The sequence below is a fragment of the Malus sylvestris genome, chromosome 2, assembly GCF_916048215.2.
Source record: "Malus sylvestris chromosome 2, drMalSylv7.2, whole genome shotgun sequence".
Lineage (NCBI taxonomy): Eukaryota > Viridiplantae > Streptophyta > Magnoliopsida > Rosales > Rosaceae > Malus > Malus sylvestris.
The window spans coordinates 19043595-19056819 of NC_062261.1; the positions used below are offsets into that span (position 1 = coordinate 19043595).

The 13225-nt window shown below is 37.1% G+C and overlaps 2 protein-coding genes and 1 long non-coding RNA gene across 4 annotated transcripts; 2 read left to right on the top strand and 1 right to left on the bottom strand.

Annotated features, from left to right (window-relative positions):
* The first annotated feature begins 256 nt into the window (after positions 1-256).
* LOC126600834 (uncharacterized) lies at positions 257-5018 on the top strand. Of its 2 annotated transcripts, XM_050267506.1 has the most exons (7): positions 262-670; positions 1266-1672; positions 1760-1874; positions 2404-3081; positions 3750-3827; positions 4371-4460; positions 4619-5018. In XM_050267506.1, the coding sequence occupies exons 1-7, from the start codon at positions 326-328 to the stop codon at positions 4889-4891; spliced, it is 1986 nt and encodes a 661-aa protein (XP_050123463.1). In that variant the 5' UTR covers positions 262-325; the 3' UTR covers positions 4892-5018. The 2 variants fall into 2 exon arrangements, with proteins under 2 accessions (XP_050123472.1, XP_050123463.1); XM_050267515.1 differs by lacking the exons at positions 4371-4460; positions 4619-5018 and adding an exon at positions 4027-4324 and having other exon boundaries at positions 257-670.
* Positions 5019-6261: 1243 nt separating this feature from the next.
* Positions 6262-8228, top strand: LOC126600844 (peptidyl-prolyl cis-trans isomerase CYP18-1). The gene is made up of 5 exons (XM_050267528.1): positions 6262-6386; positions 6520-6594; positions 7075-7236; positions 7388-7546; positions 7807-8228. The coding sequence occupies exons 1-5, from the start codon at positions 6384-6386 to the stop codon at positions 7888-7890; spliced, it is 483 nt and encodes a 160-aa protein (XP_050123485.1). The 5' UTR covers positions 6262-6383; the 3' UTR covers positions 7891-8228.
* Positions 8229-9149: 921 nt separating this feature from the next.
* On the bottom strand, positions 9150-13221 carry LOC126584473 (uncharacterized). The gene is made up of 5 exons (XR_007610024.1): positions 13163-13221; positions 12171-12242; positions 11122-11184; positions 10033-10096; positions 9150-9381 (listed from the first exon to the last, which is right to left on the bottom strand). It is a non-coding gene; the product is annotated as an uncharacterized LOC126584473 (long non-coding RNA).
* Positions 13222-13225: the final 4 nt, after the last annotated feature.

Consider the following 13225-nt stretch of genomic DNA (forward strand, 5'->3'; position numbering starts at 1 on the left):
GAACAACATGTGGTGTTGTTTGAAGAATCCCCAATATAATCACTCATCTTTTAATTGTGTATAGTATTGTTTTATAGTTTTTGGTGCGAAACGTTCTTTTTTTCCTTCCATTGAGTTGAAATGTCAAGCAAGGTTTTTTTCAAAGTCTACTTAATTGCATCCTATCCTCCAATTTGCAGTATTCACTAAATTATGTCAATGAATATCGTTCATTTCTTAATAAATAAATAAAAAAGAGTGCCCTTTGGTGCAAAATATTGTTGCTTATAAAAAGCAAAAAGAACAATAACAGGAACAAGGCAAGCCAATCTGCTACGACCAATCCATGGCGACCGAGCCTCTTCGCACCACCGCAACCCCAGCAACTCACACGGCGGCGCTGACAAAAGAGAAACGACCCCGTTCCATCTTCGACGTCGGGGCCGACTTCTTCGACTCCTGCGAGCTCCTTCATTCTTCTGGCCTCTCTGCTGCCTCAACCACCGATGCCTCCAACTACAATTCCGCCGTCGAAACCCTAGACGACTTCGAGCCAGAGCGCAGTGAACAAAACCCCTCCCAAAACGCCGTCGTAGCAGGACCCCGGTGGACCTGCAACACTTGCAAGGCCGAGTTCGACTCCCTCCAAGACCAGCGCTCGCACTTCAAATCCGACATTCACCGATTCAACGTAAGTTAATTGTTCAATACAAGTTTATAGTTTTCAATTCCCGCCGTTTGGTATATTCAATGAATACTAGGAAAACCTCGAAATTTTGGGGCTTTGATACACTGTTTGTTTAGAATTGTTAAATATTTTTTGTATTGATTTCGTTTAAATTTTTTATTTTTAATCAAATTTCTGTTTGGTAAAAGCGAATGCTTGAATTTTCAAGCTTTACTGTGCTTTGAATGGATACGTTTTTGCTCTTTTGCAATCAACATTTTGGTTTTTATCCAATCAAATTGCGTATCTGATTCGCCTGTTTGATATGTGGGAGGATTATACTTATTATTTTCCTTTGGGTGATGCTAAAGAGACTATCTTTTTTAACCATATTTTGTAAACCAGTGGCGGTTGATGGTTGTCTTCTTTTAAATCATTAAAAAAATTCAACCATCAACTGTCACATCATGTAGTTAACAAATATGGTTTAAAAAGATGGTTACCTAGCATTTTCCTTTTACTTTACACTCTTTGGTTACTCGGTAGTTCAATTCTCAGCTGTAATGTGAATGAGTGTGTTTGGGGCACATGGTAATTACTTCATTATGTATGATCATAGGTGAAGTTAAGTGTTGCTGGAAAGAGTATTGTGAAGGAGGATGACTTTGATGAGTTAACATCCGATTCTTTTAAAGACTTTGATGTCTCAAGTATATCGGGGTCAGATGAAGATGAACCTGAAAGGGGAGTTCGCTCTTTGAAGTTTTCAAGGGAAAATATCAGGCAGAAGTTATTTTTCCACCTTCCGACTGGTGAGAGGGTTTCAGTTTGGAAGTGTTTAGTTACAAATGATTCTGGACCTGAAGGTACTTTGTCAGATGAGGAAGTGAGAGAGAGATTGAAAACGTTGGTTCATGAACCTAGGGATAAGACCCGTTTAAGAATCATGTTGCTTGCAAGTGGTGGGCACTTTGCCGGTTGTGTCTTTGATGGTAACTTGGTTGTGGATCACAAGACCTTCCACAGGTTGGATTATTAATTCTGGTTATATTTCTGTTAAATTTTTTATTTTTTTATTTGTGATTTTTATAATTCTTTATTTTTTTTATTTAGATATGTTGTAAGGGGCAAGTCTGGAAAAAAACAGTCATCCAAAGATGCAGGTGGCAGGTTTGCTCATTCTGCAGGAGCTTCTATGCGTCGTTATAATGAACTTGCTTTGAAAAAGGTATTCGACTTGGTGACATCTCTATTTGATTTTGTGACAATGCTATGTCAAAATAGTTTTTGACTTTTTACGATGGATATTCTTATGATAACGTGGTTGTTTATTGTCAAAATGAGGTCACTGATAAAACCTGTTGCAAGTTTTGATTTAATTGCCGGTACCTAGTTTGATGAAATATGGGTACAATTTAGTGTAGCATTTTCAAGACACTTCATTTCATTTGGCCGAATATAAAGATTCCCTTCCAATTAATTGCACGTTGCTCGAAATTTTGCTTGCTAATACTTCCCAATCCAAATACAAATTTTACCATCTCTGAGTCGGTATTTATTTTCAACATTTGTAATATATATCAATGGGATCTTTTCCTTCAAATTTTTTGTTGTGTCATACTATTATATAAAAGATCTTGAAAGCAATAAGAACTGTTGCCTTAGTTGGACGGAATTATATTGAGGCCATGCATTATGTTTTAAATTGCCTACTGAATATTGTAAAGGTTGACTGATCCAAAAATTCTACATTCTAGGAAATTCAAGAGCTGCTTGTTGCTTGGAAGCAATACTTTGATTCTTCCTCTTGCGTTTTTGTTTATGCTCCTTCTAGCAATCATCAGCTGCTTTTTAATGGGGACAACAAACCATATTTTAGTCATCAGAATTGTGTTGTTCAAAATGTTCCAATGACTGTTCGGAGACCTACTTATAAGGAAGCTCGGCGTATATATGAGCAATTGACCCAAGTTGTTTATGAACTAGATGAAAATGTAGCTCCACCAAGTTTCAAAGAGGACCAGCCACTTACTTCAGGTATTAACAGCGACCTCATCCCAAGAATGAACAAAGTCGATATTGCTGACAGTTCAGATTGTCGAGAAAGACCTGAAGCTTGCCTAGATAGTAGAAAGTCCAATGAATTCCCTATATCAAGTGACAGTGATGGTGAGGAAATATGTTCGTCAACACCCTTGCACGAAGCAGCGCATTCTGGAAATACTCTTAAGGTTTTGGAACTATTGGAACAAGGCCTGGATCCTTGCATCAAAGATGAAAGGGTACTGACTCCATACATGCTAGCAAGTGATAAAGAGGTCAGAAACACATTTAGACGGTTCATGGCCTCAAACCCGGATAAGTGGGATTGGAATGCTGCTAAGGTACCTAGTCCATTGACAAAAGAGTTGGAGGAATCTCAAGCTGCTAAGCAGGTAATCCTTTGCAGCACTTTACCTAGTTTCTGTTAATGGTTTGATGCATTTGCCAACTCAGATCAAATAGGGAAAGAAAAGAAAACTTTGTCATTCTTTGTTTTCAGCAGTGTAATTACCTCAGTGATTCTATTTATACCCCAAAGCTTGTTCCCTTATCCTGCCCTCTCATCACTAAATATTTTTTGTTTTCTGATTTTACTCCTTAATTATAAAAGAGAGAGAATTAAAATAATTCTTCAGCCCCCTGATTTTTCCATTGATTTAGGCAATTAAGTCTTGCATGTTTTTTGAGAAAGATTGTGTTGCTGGTAAGTTAAATGCAGGTTGTTTTTTTTATTTTTTATTTTATTTTATTTTTATTTACTATAATCATGGTGTTATACTGAAAATACGAACTTAGATAAAGATTAAAGAGTTTGTGGTTCTGTCATTTATTGTGATCGGAGCACAAACAGTATTTTCTTAGGGAAGTGTATATGCAGTACAACATTTAAACCCTTCTATTTTATGTGCCTGCTTACCTTTGATTTGGTTATTGATTGTCCTCTCAATGTTGTGGCATCTTGCCTATGTTAATTTTGTGAAGCCTCTTTCCAGCAGTGTTTGGTTAAATGTTGATACCTGAAAAATTGAATATGATCCGCCTTCATTTTTTCGTTGTTCAGGCTGAAAAAGATGCCAAAAGGAAAGTAAGAGCAAAAGAATTGAAGAAATTACGAAAAGAAAAAGAAAAGAAAGCTCAGGTGCGTATTATACTTGCTCCTTCTTTTTGTTTTTTACCCTCAAAACATGTTAGAGATTATCTTCTTTTTCCTGGGGACTTGGCTATGGTTCTAAATTTTCTGAAGAATCTTTTAGGATGACAATTTCAATCATGTGGATGATGCACTTGCAATGGTTGTTATAGCCTTCATGCAGTGATCTTTTGAAATTAATTTGTAGGTTGCATCAGTTGATTCACACCTTCCTCAGCATTCATCGATTGGTGGCACTGGAAACAGAGAGTTTCTAATTTCTGTTTCTATTTTGTGCATCTCTCTTTTTTTGGTTACATTTAAAAAGTGAAAAGTTTGAGTAAATTTTGGAATCGTTTATGTTAGGGTTTATTTTGGGTAGTTGTAAGGAAGGTTTTATCGATTGCAATGCAGAAGCAACAACTGACATCATTCTGTAAACTAGCTATGTAATATGCATAATATTCTTCTTTTTTTCTTAGTCTCTATTTTCTTTCTTCAATCTCTCTATGGCATTTGGTATACTACAATCTTCGTCATATGAATATGCAGGCTGAGGCTGCTGCTTCCCAAAAAGCTTCGACGTCTTCTAGTCTTAAGGGAAAGCCTCAACCTAGTTCTGGATCACATATCTCTAAAGAGGTCAGTTGGATTTTTTGCTACTGCTTATGTATACCATTTTAACCTATGCTGGCTCATGTTCTCAATATCTTCTTTCTTTACCTTCTGCTCTTTATTTATCCTGTTTAATGTGAGAACCGTACTTTAAGTTTGTTTCCCCCTTGTTGATCCCTTATCAGGAGGAACTGAAAAGGGTGCAGGCAGCTGAGAGGGAGAAAAGAGCAGCTGCTGCGGAGAGGAGAAGAGCAGCAGCTGAAGCTCTTAGCGCTCAAGGCAATAGCAGTAGCGTTGCACCGAGCACTGTTCAGCCCAAGAGCGGGGTAGCTGGTGACATTAACTGCTCCTGTTGTAATGTATCACTGGCTGGTAAAGTTCCTTTTCATAGGTACAATTACAAATACTGCAGCACATCATGCATGCATGTGCACCATGAGATTCTTGAGGATGAATGACATAGAAACTACTGGTGTCACTTTACTTTCATGTTGCTACCTCAATTACAAAGCATTCATTTCCCTCGTTGTGTATCATCTTGTTCCGTCGTTCTACATTATTGAAGTAATTGAAGCCCTTTACCGATTTTAAAGCGTTATAATTGCTTTTGCAACAACAAAGGGTTTATCTGTGAAAGATTTCGGCTGGTGTCCTTATTTTGATTAGCTCGATGGGAGACCAACTCCCCTGAACAGAGCCAAAGTCCTTTGTCATTGCCTGAATTAGATGACGGAAACCCTGAGTAGTCTAATCACACCTCCCTCCCCCTCTGATTACATGATTTGCAGCCATCAACGATGAGTTTAATGGCGCGAATTCCTTGTCGAATCTCGGTGTTCCTCCATGAAGTTGTAACAAGTATGTTCCTTCACAATAAGTAACACAACTTATGAATGAGTTGCATTTCTTATCAATTTATCAATTTCTGTGGTTGTTTGTGGTGAGAACACCAATATTATGTTGGCCGTCCGCATCATTCACACGTTGCAAAGCGATGATCATCGTGTTCCAGTATCGATCTTAATGTTGTAAGGTTCTAATAGCTATGCAGCATGAACCATCTCATCATTTTTCAGTATCTCGCACTTGATCCGAATATTTCCAAGACTTTGATTGCTCGCGACCATTCCAACTCAAGTTTTGCAAATTGACGTCGGATTTTATGCGACCAATACGTCCGTCTGATTTTTGCCAACATCACTCACCGCACTTGCACTACCGATTTCATTTTACTACCGAGACTATACCTAGTAAATAAGAGCAACTTAAACCGTGGGTTGACATTCTGATCAAGGATGTCCATAAAGCCTTTCTAGATATTTTTTTCTTTCTTGATACACATTATCAACGACTTTACAACACCAACCAAATGTTTGCCTCAAAACAACCTTTAAATTAAAATTATAATGATCATCAATTTTATTGTGCAAGGCACCGATGCAGCCGTTATCAAAATTTGAATTTTTATTTATTTCTTTTTCAAAAAGGAGAACAATTGGTGGTAAGCTACAATTATCCACCACTTTCGACAACTAGGAAGACCAAGTGGCCCAGTAGTAAGAGCACGGACTGCAGTTCCCAATAAACAAAAGATGTGGGAGGTCTCAGGTTCGATGCTCCGAGCTGGTGAGTCTATTTGACTGTGACCATGAACATGGTAAAATTCTTCATAGCCTCTTCGGGCCCAAAAATGGGTAGATAATTGTGGCTTACCACCAAACCACGGACATGGTGAAAATTTCCATAGCTTCTCTAGACCCGGAAATGATAGATAACTGTAGTTTGCCACCGGTTGTCCATTAAAAAAAAAAAAATCATTTTAATGACAAAGTACAACCCCATCATGCTTAAGAATAATCAAGTGTACAAACCGACACTGCAACCCCTTGAGCAGAGATAAATACAGCCCGAGCAGGAGCAGCACAACACAACACAAAGTCCTCTTCCGCAATGGTAAGTATTTCTCCGCCTGATTCCGTCCAACACCTTCGCTTCCGTAAAATTTCTACTTCGAAACGGCCCGCCTTCCTCGATTTCTTCCCCTTTCTTTTTTCTGCTATTTGATCATTTTTGTTGTATGTTTCAGTCGGTCACTCTGCACACGAATCTGGGCGACATCAAGTGCGAAATTTTTTGCGATGAGGTCCCCAAAACCGCCGAGGTCAGTAAACTAAACTTTGTAACCTGAGGATTCTGATTCACTTTCTGTTTGTTTCCCGGGAAAATTTTATCTGGGCTTTGGTTGATTGGGACTACTACTGGAAAATTTTATTACGCCTGAAATTTATTGTTGAATTTGTTGGGGGAATGCTTGTTTGATTTGAATATTGTTTTGTTAAAAATCAAATCTTTAATATTTTATGTATTCAAAACAATTATGTTGGATTGCCCAAAATTTCGTTTCTGTAAGTTGTTTATGAATCGATGTGTTATTTGAAACGTTCATGGAAGACTTGCCCGACTGCTTTGTTCTGAGTGCTGTATCGTTGATTTTCAGCTAAGAGTGTGCTGGATTGATGCATTGCATTGTTAACACACAACTAAGTCTTATTTTTTGGCAGTAAATTAGAGATACAGAAATGCTGTTTTGTTCATGGTGGTGATACCTTTGTGCTCACTCTCGTGTTTATTTTCGATACAGAATTTTTTGGCATTATGTGCCAGCGGGTATTATGATGGTACGATATTTCATAGAAACATCAAAGGTTTTATGATACAAGGTGGAGACCCAACGGGTACAGGCAAAGGGGGGACGAGTATATGGGGCAAGAAGTTTAATGATGAGATAAGAGAGTCTCTCAAGGTAATCATGTTTTGAAGCTTGAGCTTGCTGGGTTAAGCTCGGTTTTATTACGTTGTCTCGAGCGGATATCTTATACCATCGGTCAATGGTTTGCTCTATTGTGCAACAGTTTATGCCTAATTGCCATAATTTTCTCCGTGTTTTATTCCAGCACAATGCAAGGGGGATACTATCAATGGCAAATAGTGGTCCCAATACCAATGGAAGTCAGTTCTTCATCAGTTATGCAAAGGCGGCACATCTAAATGGGTTGTACACCGTGTTTGGCAAAGTTATACATGGGTTTGAAGTTCTTGACATCATGGAAAAGGTATGTGCTAGCTAGGCCAAGATTCCGTTTGTGGAAATAAAGTTAAATTTGGCATCGTGCAGCTTATGAATTGGGATATTGGTTCTTTCAATTCATCTGATGTTAACCTTTTTTTTCTTTAACACAACTGTTCCTCCGTGATATGTGCAAAAGATATCAAGTTGAATTGCCAATGTTTGATTTGAGTTGTTCATTGTCTTTGGTGTTCTTTTATTTTTTTACAATATTATTATATCCACCGGTGTTTGGGATTTGTGCAGACTCAAACTGGACCTGGGGATCGTCCTCTTGCTGAGATCAGGCTCAATCGAGTGACCATACATGCTAACCCGCTTGCTGGCTAGCGTCCACTGCTGACCAGTGGACATCACACTCTCTGGAGGTCTTGTACTGAGGACGTACACTAGCAATCAGACACAGCTATATGTTTCACGAGCACTGTCATCACCAGTAGAATATGTAATTTTGGTCGCTTCGTAACTTGATTTCTAGATCGAGCATTTTAGTTATACTGTTCTGAACTTCTGAGAGATGCTATTTCATTTTATGATAATTACGCTGTCGATGTAGGGTTTAACTTGAAATTAACAGAGCTTGTACGTGTGTGTTTCTGTTGGACCCGAGCTTTTCCGGCTCCTAATGAACAAGCATTGTTGTCTTGGGTTGCAAGAATGTTTGACAATTTTTCTGTTCTTGTATTGGTAATTTGTGAAGCATATGCATTTTATTCTAAAGGAAAATGTGCACAATGGCAACCGAAGCAGTTGGAAATGTAACTTGAATGCAGCAATTCAAATTCCTAATGTAAATATTCTTTTGGGCTAACTGCTTCGCTCAAGATTTCAATTTGAGGTTTTGAAATGGTATTAATTTACAATTGTATTATGCCTTGTAAGTTTAACGATTCTTCGTGAAATTGATGACGTTGCAAACGTGGGTTGTGTAAGCTACACAGGCTACTGGGACCAAAAATGTATGATGGGCTGTTTTCGAAAACAAGACATTGATTAAGGAGATATTGAAGCTTCATGACGATTTAATTTAAAAAGGGCTAGATAGTCCAAATGACGGCAAACACAACTTTATGAGAATTTAAAACTTATGGTGCAATGTGGTTACTTAGTACTACAGTCTAGTGGTATTTCTTTTCATTTGTAAGTGAGAGATCTTAGGTTATTCTCGCGCAAAAGCGAATTTGAATTAAATTATTACTAGCCCTTTATGAGACTAAAGCCCACCCTCACCCCCTTTATAATAGATAATATTAAATTTCACTCAAACAACGCAATGTAATATTCCAACATAATCCTTATAAAATAAAATAATAATATTCATTAAATTCAAGTGTGCCCCTTCGTAATCTAAACTCTCTATTCCTTTTACATACCCCGTTTTTCACTCTATCTCTCTTATTTAAGTGTAGACTTCCTTTCCCCTCCTTTTGCTATCAACTTTTCTTTGTCATTTCTTTAGTCATTTTGTTATATTTTCAAATCTTTCATGCTTAACTCTTACCTTGTATTCAAGTGTTTGAGTTTGTACAATGTTTTTAGTTCTTTGTACTAAATTTGATTGGTTTTCCAAATGTGCAATTTACTACAACTTTTCATGTTGTGAGGCCCCTCCTCACATAAAATTCTTACTCCGCCATTGATATTATTCAACTACCAACAATGATAATGATAGTGATAATGCATGACATGTTCAGAGCTTACATCTAATTCAGAATACAAGCGGAATGTGCTATTACAATGATGTCAAAGCAGAAGGGATGACACGATGTCATTGGTAGGGAAATGCCTCGTAGCTCGGATCGTAAGCCTAATTCCTATGTCCTGAGGGGGCGCAAAACAAACATGAGTGGACCAAGTTGATATATAAGTAGTACAAATATAGTTATTCAATAACGTACTAACCCACCAAAGTTTATGAAAACTAATAGCATAATATGTAATAGGTTTCCTAAAACCCTAGGATACCATAAAACATGTCATAAAATATATATCATATCTAGTGTGCAAACTAGTGGTATCATAATTGCCCAAAGGCTCTCCATCACGCGCCCGTAGGCAGGACATAAGCCCGTAGGCAGGATCGTCACGTGCCCGTAGGTAGAATATACGCCCGTAGGCAGGACATACGCCCGTAGTCAGGACATACACCCGTAAGCAGAACATACGCCCGTAGGCAAGACATATGCCCGTAGGCATAACAATGACCACTAGATACGCACAAAAACATTGAATATAATTTTTCCAACATAAGTACATATATCTCAAAACGTCTTCATAGTATATAGTCATCCATCATATATACTACAAAGAACATAAATTCGATAAAATATGGTATTCCCAAATATTCTCAGTAAAGCATGATAATCATAAAAGTGTAAGTCTAATTTACTCATAAAACGTAACCATTAAATCATGCTTTTCATGTATGCATTTCTACTATTAAAATATGCATTTTAGAAGGGGTCCACTCACAAATACTCCATCATTGATGAGTCGTGCGAAATAGGAAGGACATAATTGCTGCTAATAGTCACACCTAAGCACATAAAGAGTCCAATTAATAAAACGCAATCATAACGATTGAATTTCGGGAAATGAACGTCAGAAACGAATTCAGGACATCGAAAAACATAAAGGAGGACCTTAGGTACCCCGCATGTGCCACATCACAATTTAACGTCAATTTTTATGTCAGTTTTATAAAATATTATGTAAAAAACATAAGGTGGGAGATAATTTATAGAGAGTACTACTTTTAAGAAAGTCTGGTTATCATTTCTCCTTAATATACTATGTGAGTTCAATATAAGAAAAATAAAATGCTAAACAGACTTTCTAAAAAATTGGACTCTCTACGAACTCTCTTTCACCTCATTTTTCTTACACAATTCCATGACAATATTATAAAACACTAGCCTCTCCGCACGCGCTCACGCGCATGCGAGAGGCCTTTTTTAATCTTGGGCGCTACGAGCTCCTTAAGATGTGTTGTGGTAGTTGTTTTCTTTCTCATATGGCGTCCTAAAAATAAAATCCAACATACAATTACAAATAAATGGTATTGGAATATAATTAAGTTGGGTGTAAAATGCGTGATGAAATAAAGACTCCTTATACGTGCGGAAGCACATTCAAAGGGATTAGGAAAAAATAAAGGTAAAAATACTTCAAGGAATCAAATAATAATGTAAGAGAATGAATTAAACAATTAATCTATGACATTACGTTGAAGAGTAAGAATTCATATATATATATATATATATATATTTTTTTTTTTTCCTTACAGTACCACAAAATACACTGACTTTTATCAAATTTGTTTGAACAATTTATCTTATTAAATATTGCTAAAGATGGAGCTGATAGGGTTTCTGGCTTCATAGTATGTTACCTATTATTTCTTATATATATCTTACCCTTTCCCATTCCGCATGCAAACTGCTTTGTCAAATTTATGCTACCACAATTGTAAGAACTCAATTTAAAAACAAACTCCATTTGAATGAAGCCACCTATTAAGAAATCAAATATTATTCTGATACACATAAACTATGGACTAACCTGGGAGCGAAGATTATTAGTTTTATCCACCAACAACTCAATATTCTCACCGCGATCAAGAACCTGCAAAACATATGAATTTCGATGACTAAAAATCGATCCACATTTACGTACATGTAATTAGAATGGAAAAGAAACACGAATAGTAAAAAGGAATTAAAGTGAGAAAAGTCAGAATGACTATTCTCCAAATGAAACAAGCATCAAGTTCAACAATAATCGTTCCATGTATAGATTTCCCTATAAGAAGGAGAGGGAGAAATAAATCATTCAGTAATTGAAAAGCATATTACGAACTTAAATGAAAACCCTAAATACTCTATAGCCATTCTACGATAGAAAACTCACTGCTTTTATCTTGTCTTCTCTCACGTTCAAAACTCTATAGCCATTCCAATTGGGAGGCTTTCCCTACTTTAGAAAGGGTGAAGCTTTTGGGGGAAGCCTACCAGAACTATCGTTGGTCTTGGGTTCCAAGATCAGCCAATATGGCGGCAGATGCTCTTACGTCGCGTGATTGTGCGGAGCTGTGTGATGTTGTATGGGTCGATAGGCCACCAGCTTCCCTGGTTTTTGTTTTAAACAATGATGGTCTTCCTTGTCCTCATTAGTTATAGGCGGTAGTGTTGGGGGTGACGCTTTTGTTTAGTTGAAGCGTCTCTGTATGTAACTCCTTACACTGCCTTCCTTACTTTCTCTTGTCTGTTGTTTGCTTATTCGTAGGCTCTCTTGTTTCCTCTTTGGCCTTTGTGCCCTGGAATGCACTTTCCTTGATCTTCAAAAAGAAAACTCTATGGCCATTCTACCAAAGGAAAAAAACTCTATACCCATGTTTTTACCTTTTTATCCCTCTACGTGGTGGTTTTGTTTTGCTAGAAGACTACAAATTGAAATATATATATATATTTTTAAATCTGAATCATATAAGAGTATTTTTGGATTATGGTTATTTCAAAATTTTTGCCTTCTGGATTTATATACATAGAAGAAGAAAATATAATAATAGTAAATAATATTATAAAAAATCCAGGCAAAGAAATATTGCATACCAAGAAATTGAAAGAAAGTAGGATAAAGAGGGAGATCGTGAGATTTGGCCTTAACTCATCAAAAGCTTGGAACTGCAAGAAAAATAATAATCAATAAATGGTTGTTATAAGCACATGAATAAGAATGCAGAGATTATAAATAATTAGATAGAATCTCACACATAAAGGATAAAACAATAAAGAATTAAAGCCAGAGAGATTTAGTGAGATCATTACTATTTGTAATCCTGTCATACGGTTACAAATATATAAAAATTGCGAATATACAAACCAATGAAGCGAAACACCACTTTCTTATGGATCTGCAACATTTGACGTAAAGGGAGAATTAAAAAGTACCATCTTCCGATCCCTCATTAAAACCAAATCCTTACCAAATGGCCAGAACCTCCACGCTGTCACCTTCACCGCCCCTTTCTACGTACTACGGTAAAATGCCCCAAGCGCAGCAGATTTTTTATGGGATTTTATTGAAAAACTTGTTCCTGTGGAATTTCATGATTAGGGGATATGCTTGCAATGGATGTCTGTTCAAGTTTCTGGTTTTGTACATGAAATACTTAGTTTTGGACAGAAAGCAGACAATTTTATGTACCCCTTTGTTCACAGGGCGTGCGGTGAGATTTTGGCGATAGAAAATTGGGAGGAAGGTTTCAATTCATCGTAAGTTATTTGCAAAACCGAGTTGCTCCGTCGTAGAGATTATTCAACTCGAGTAGGAGGCGCATGCTCAACTTTACCAATTAAGGTTGTTGCTGCTCCGGAAATCGGAGTTTCACTGCCCACTACAGCATGCTTCTAATCTCACCTTGATCGCTGCCGTTTTAGAGTCGCGTCTGAATCCATCGATGGATTCCTTCCAGATTTTTTCCTCTATATTTTTAGCCGTAATTTAGACTTCAAATTCATTCTTGATAAGACATGATGGAGAAAGAAATCAATGCCAAAAAGAGCAAGAGAATAGAAGAAGAGAAGAAAATAAAGAAAAATACCTGAGACTGAGACGATTGAGTTTTTGCGTGGTGGATGGTGGAAGAAAGAGAGAAACCGAACGC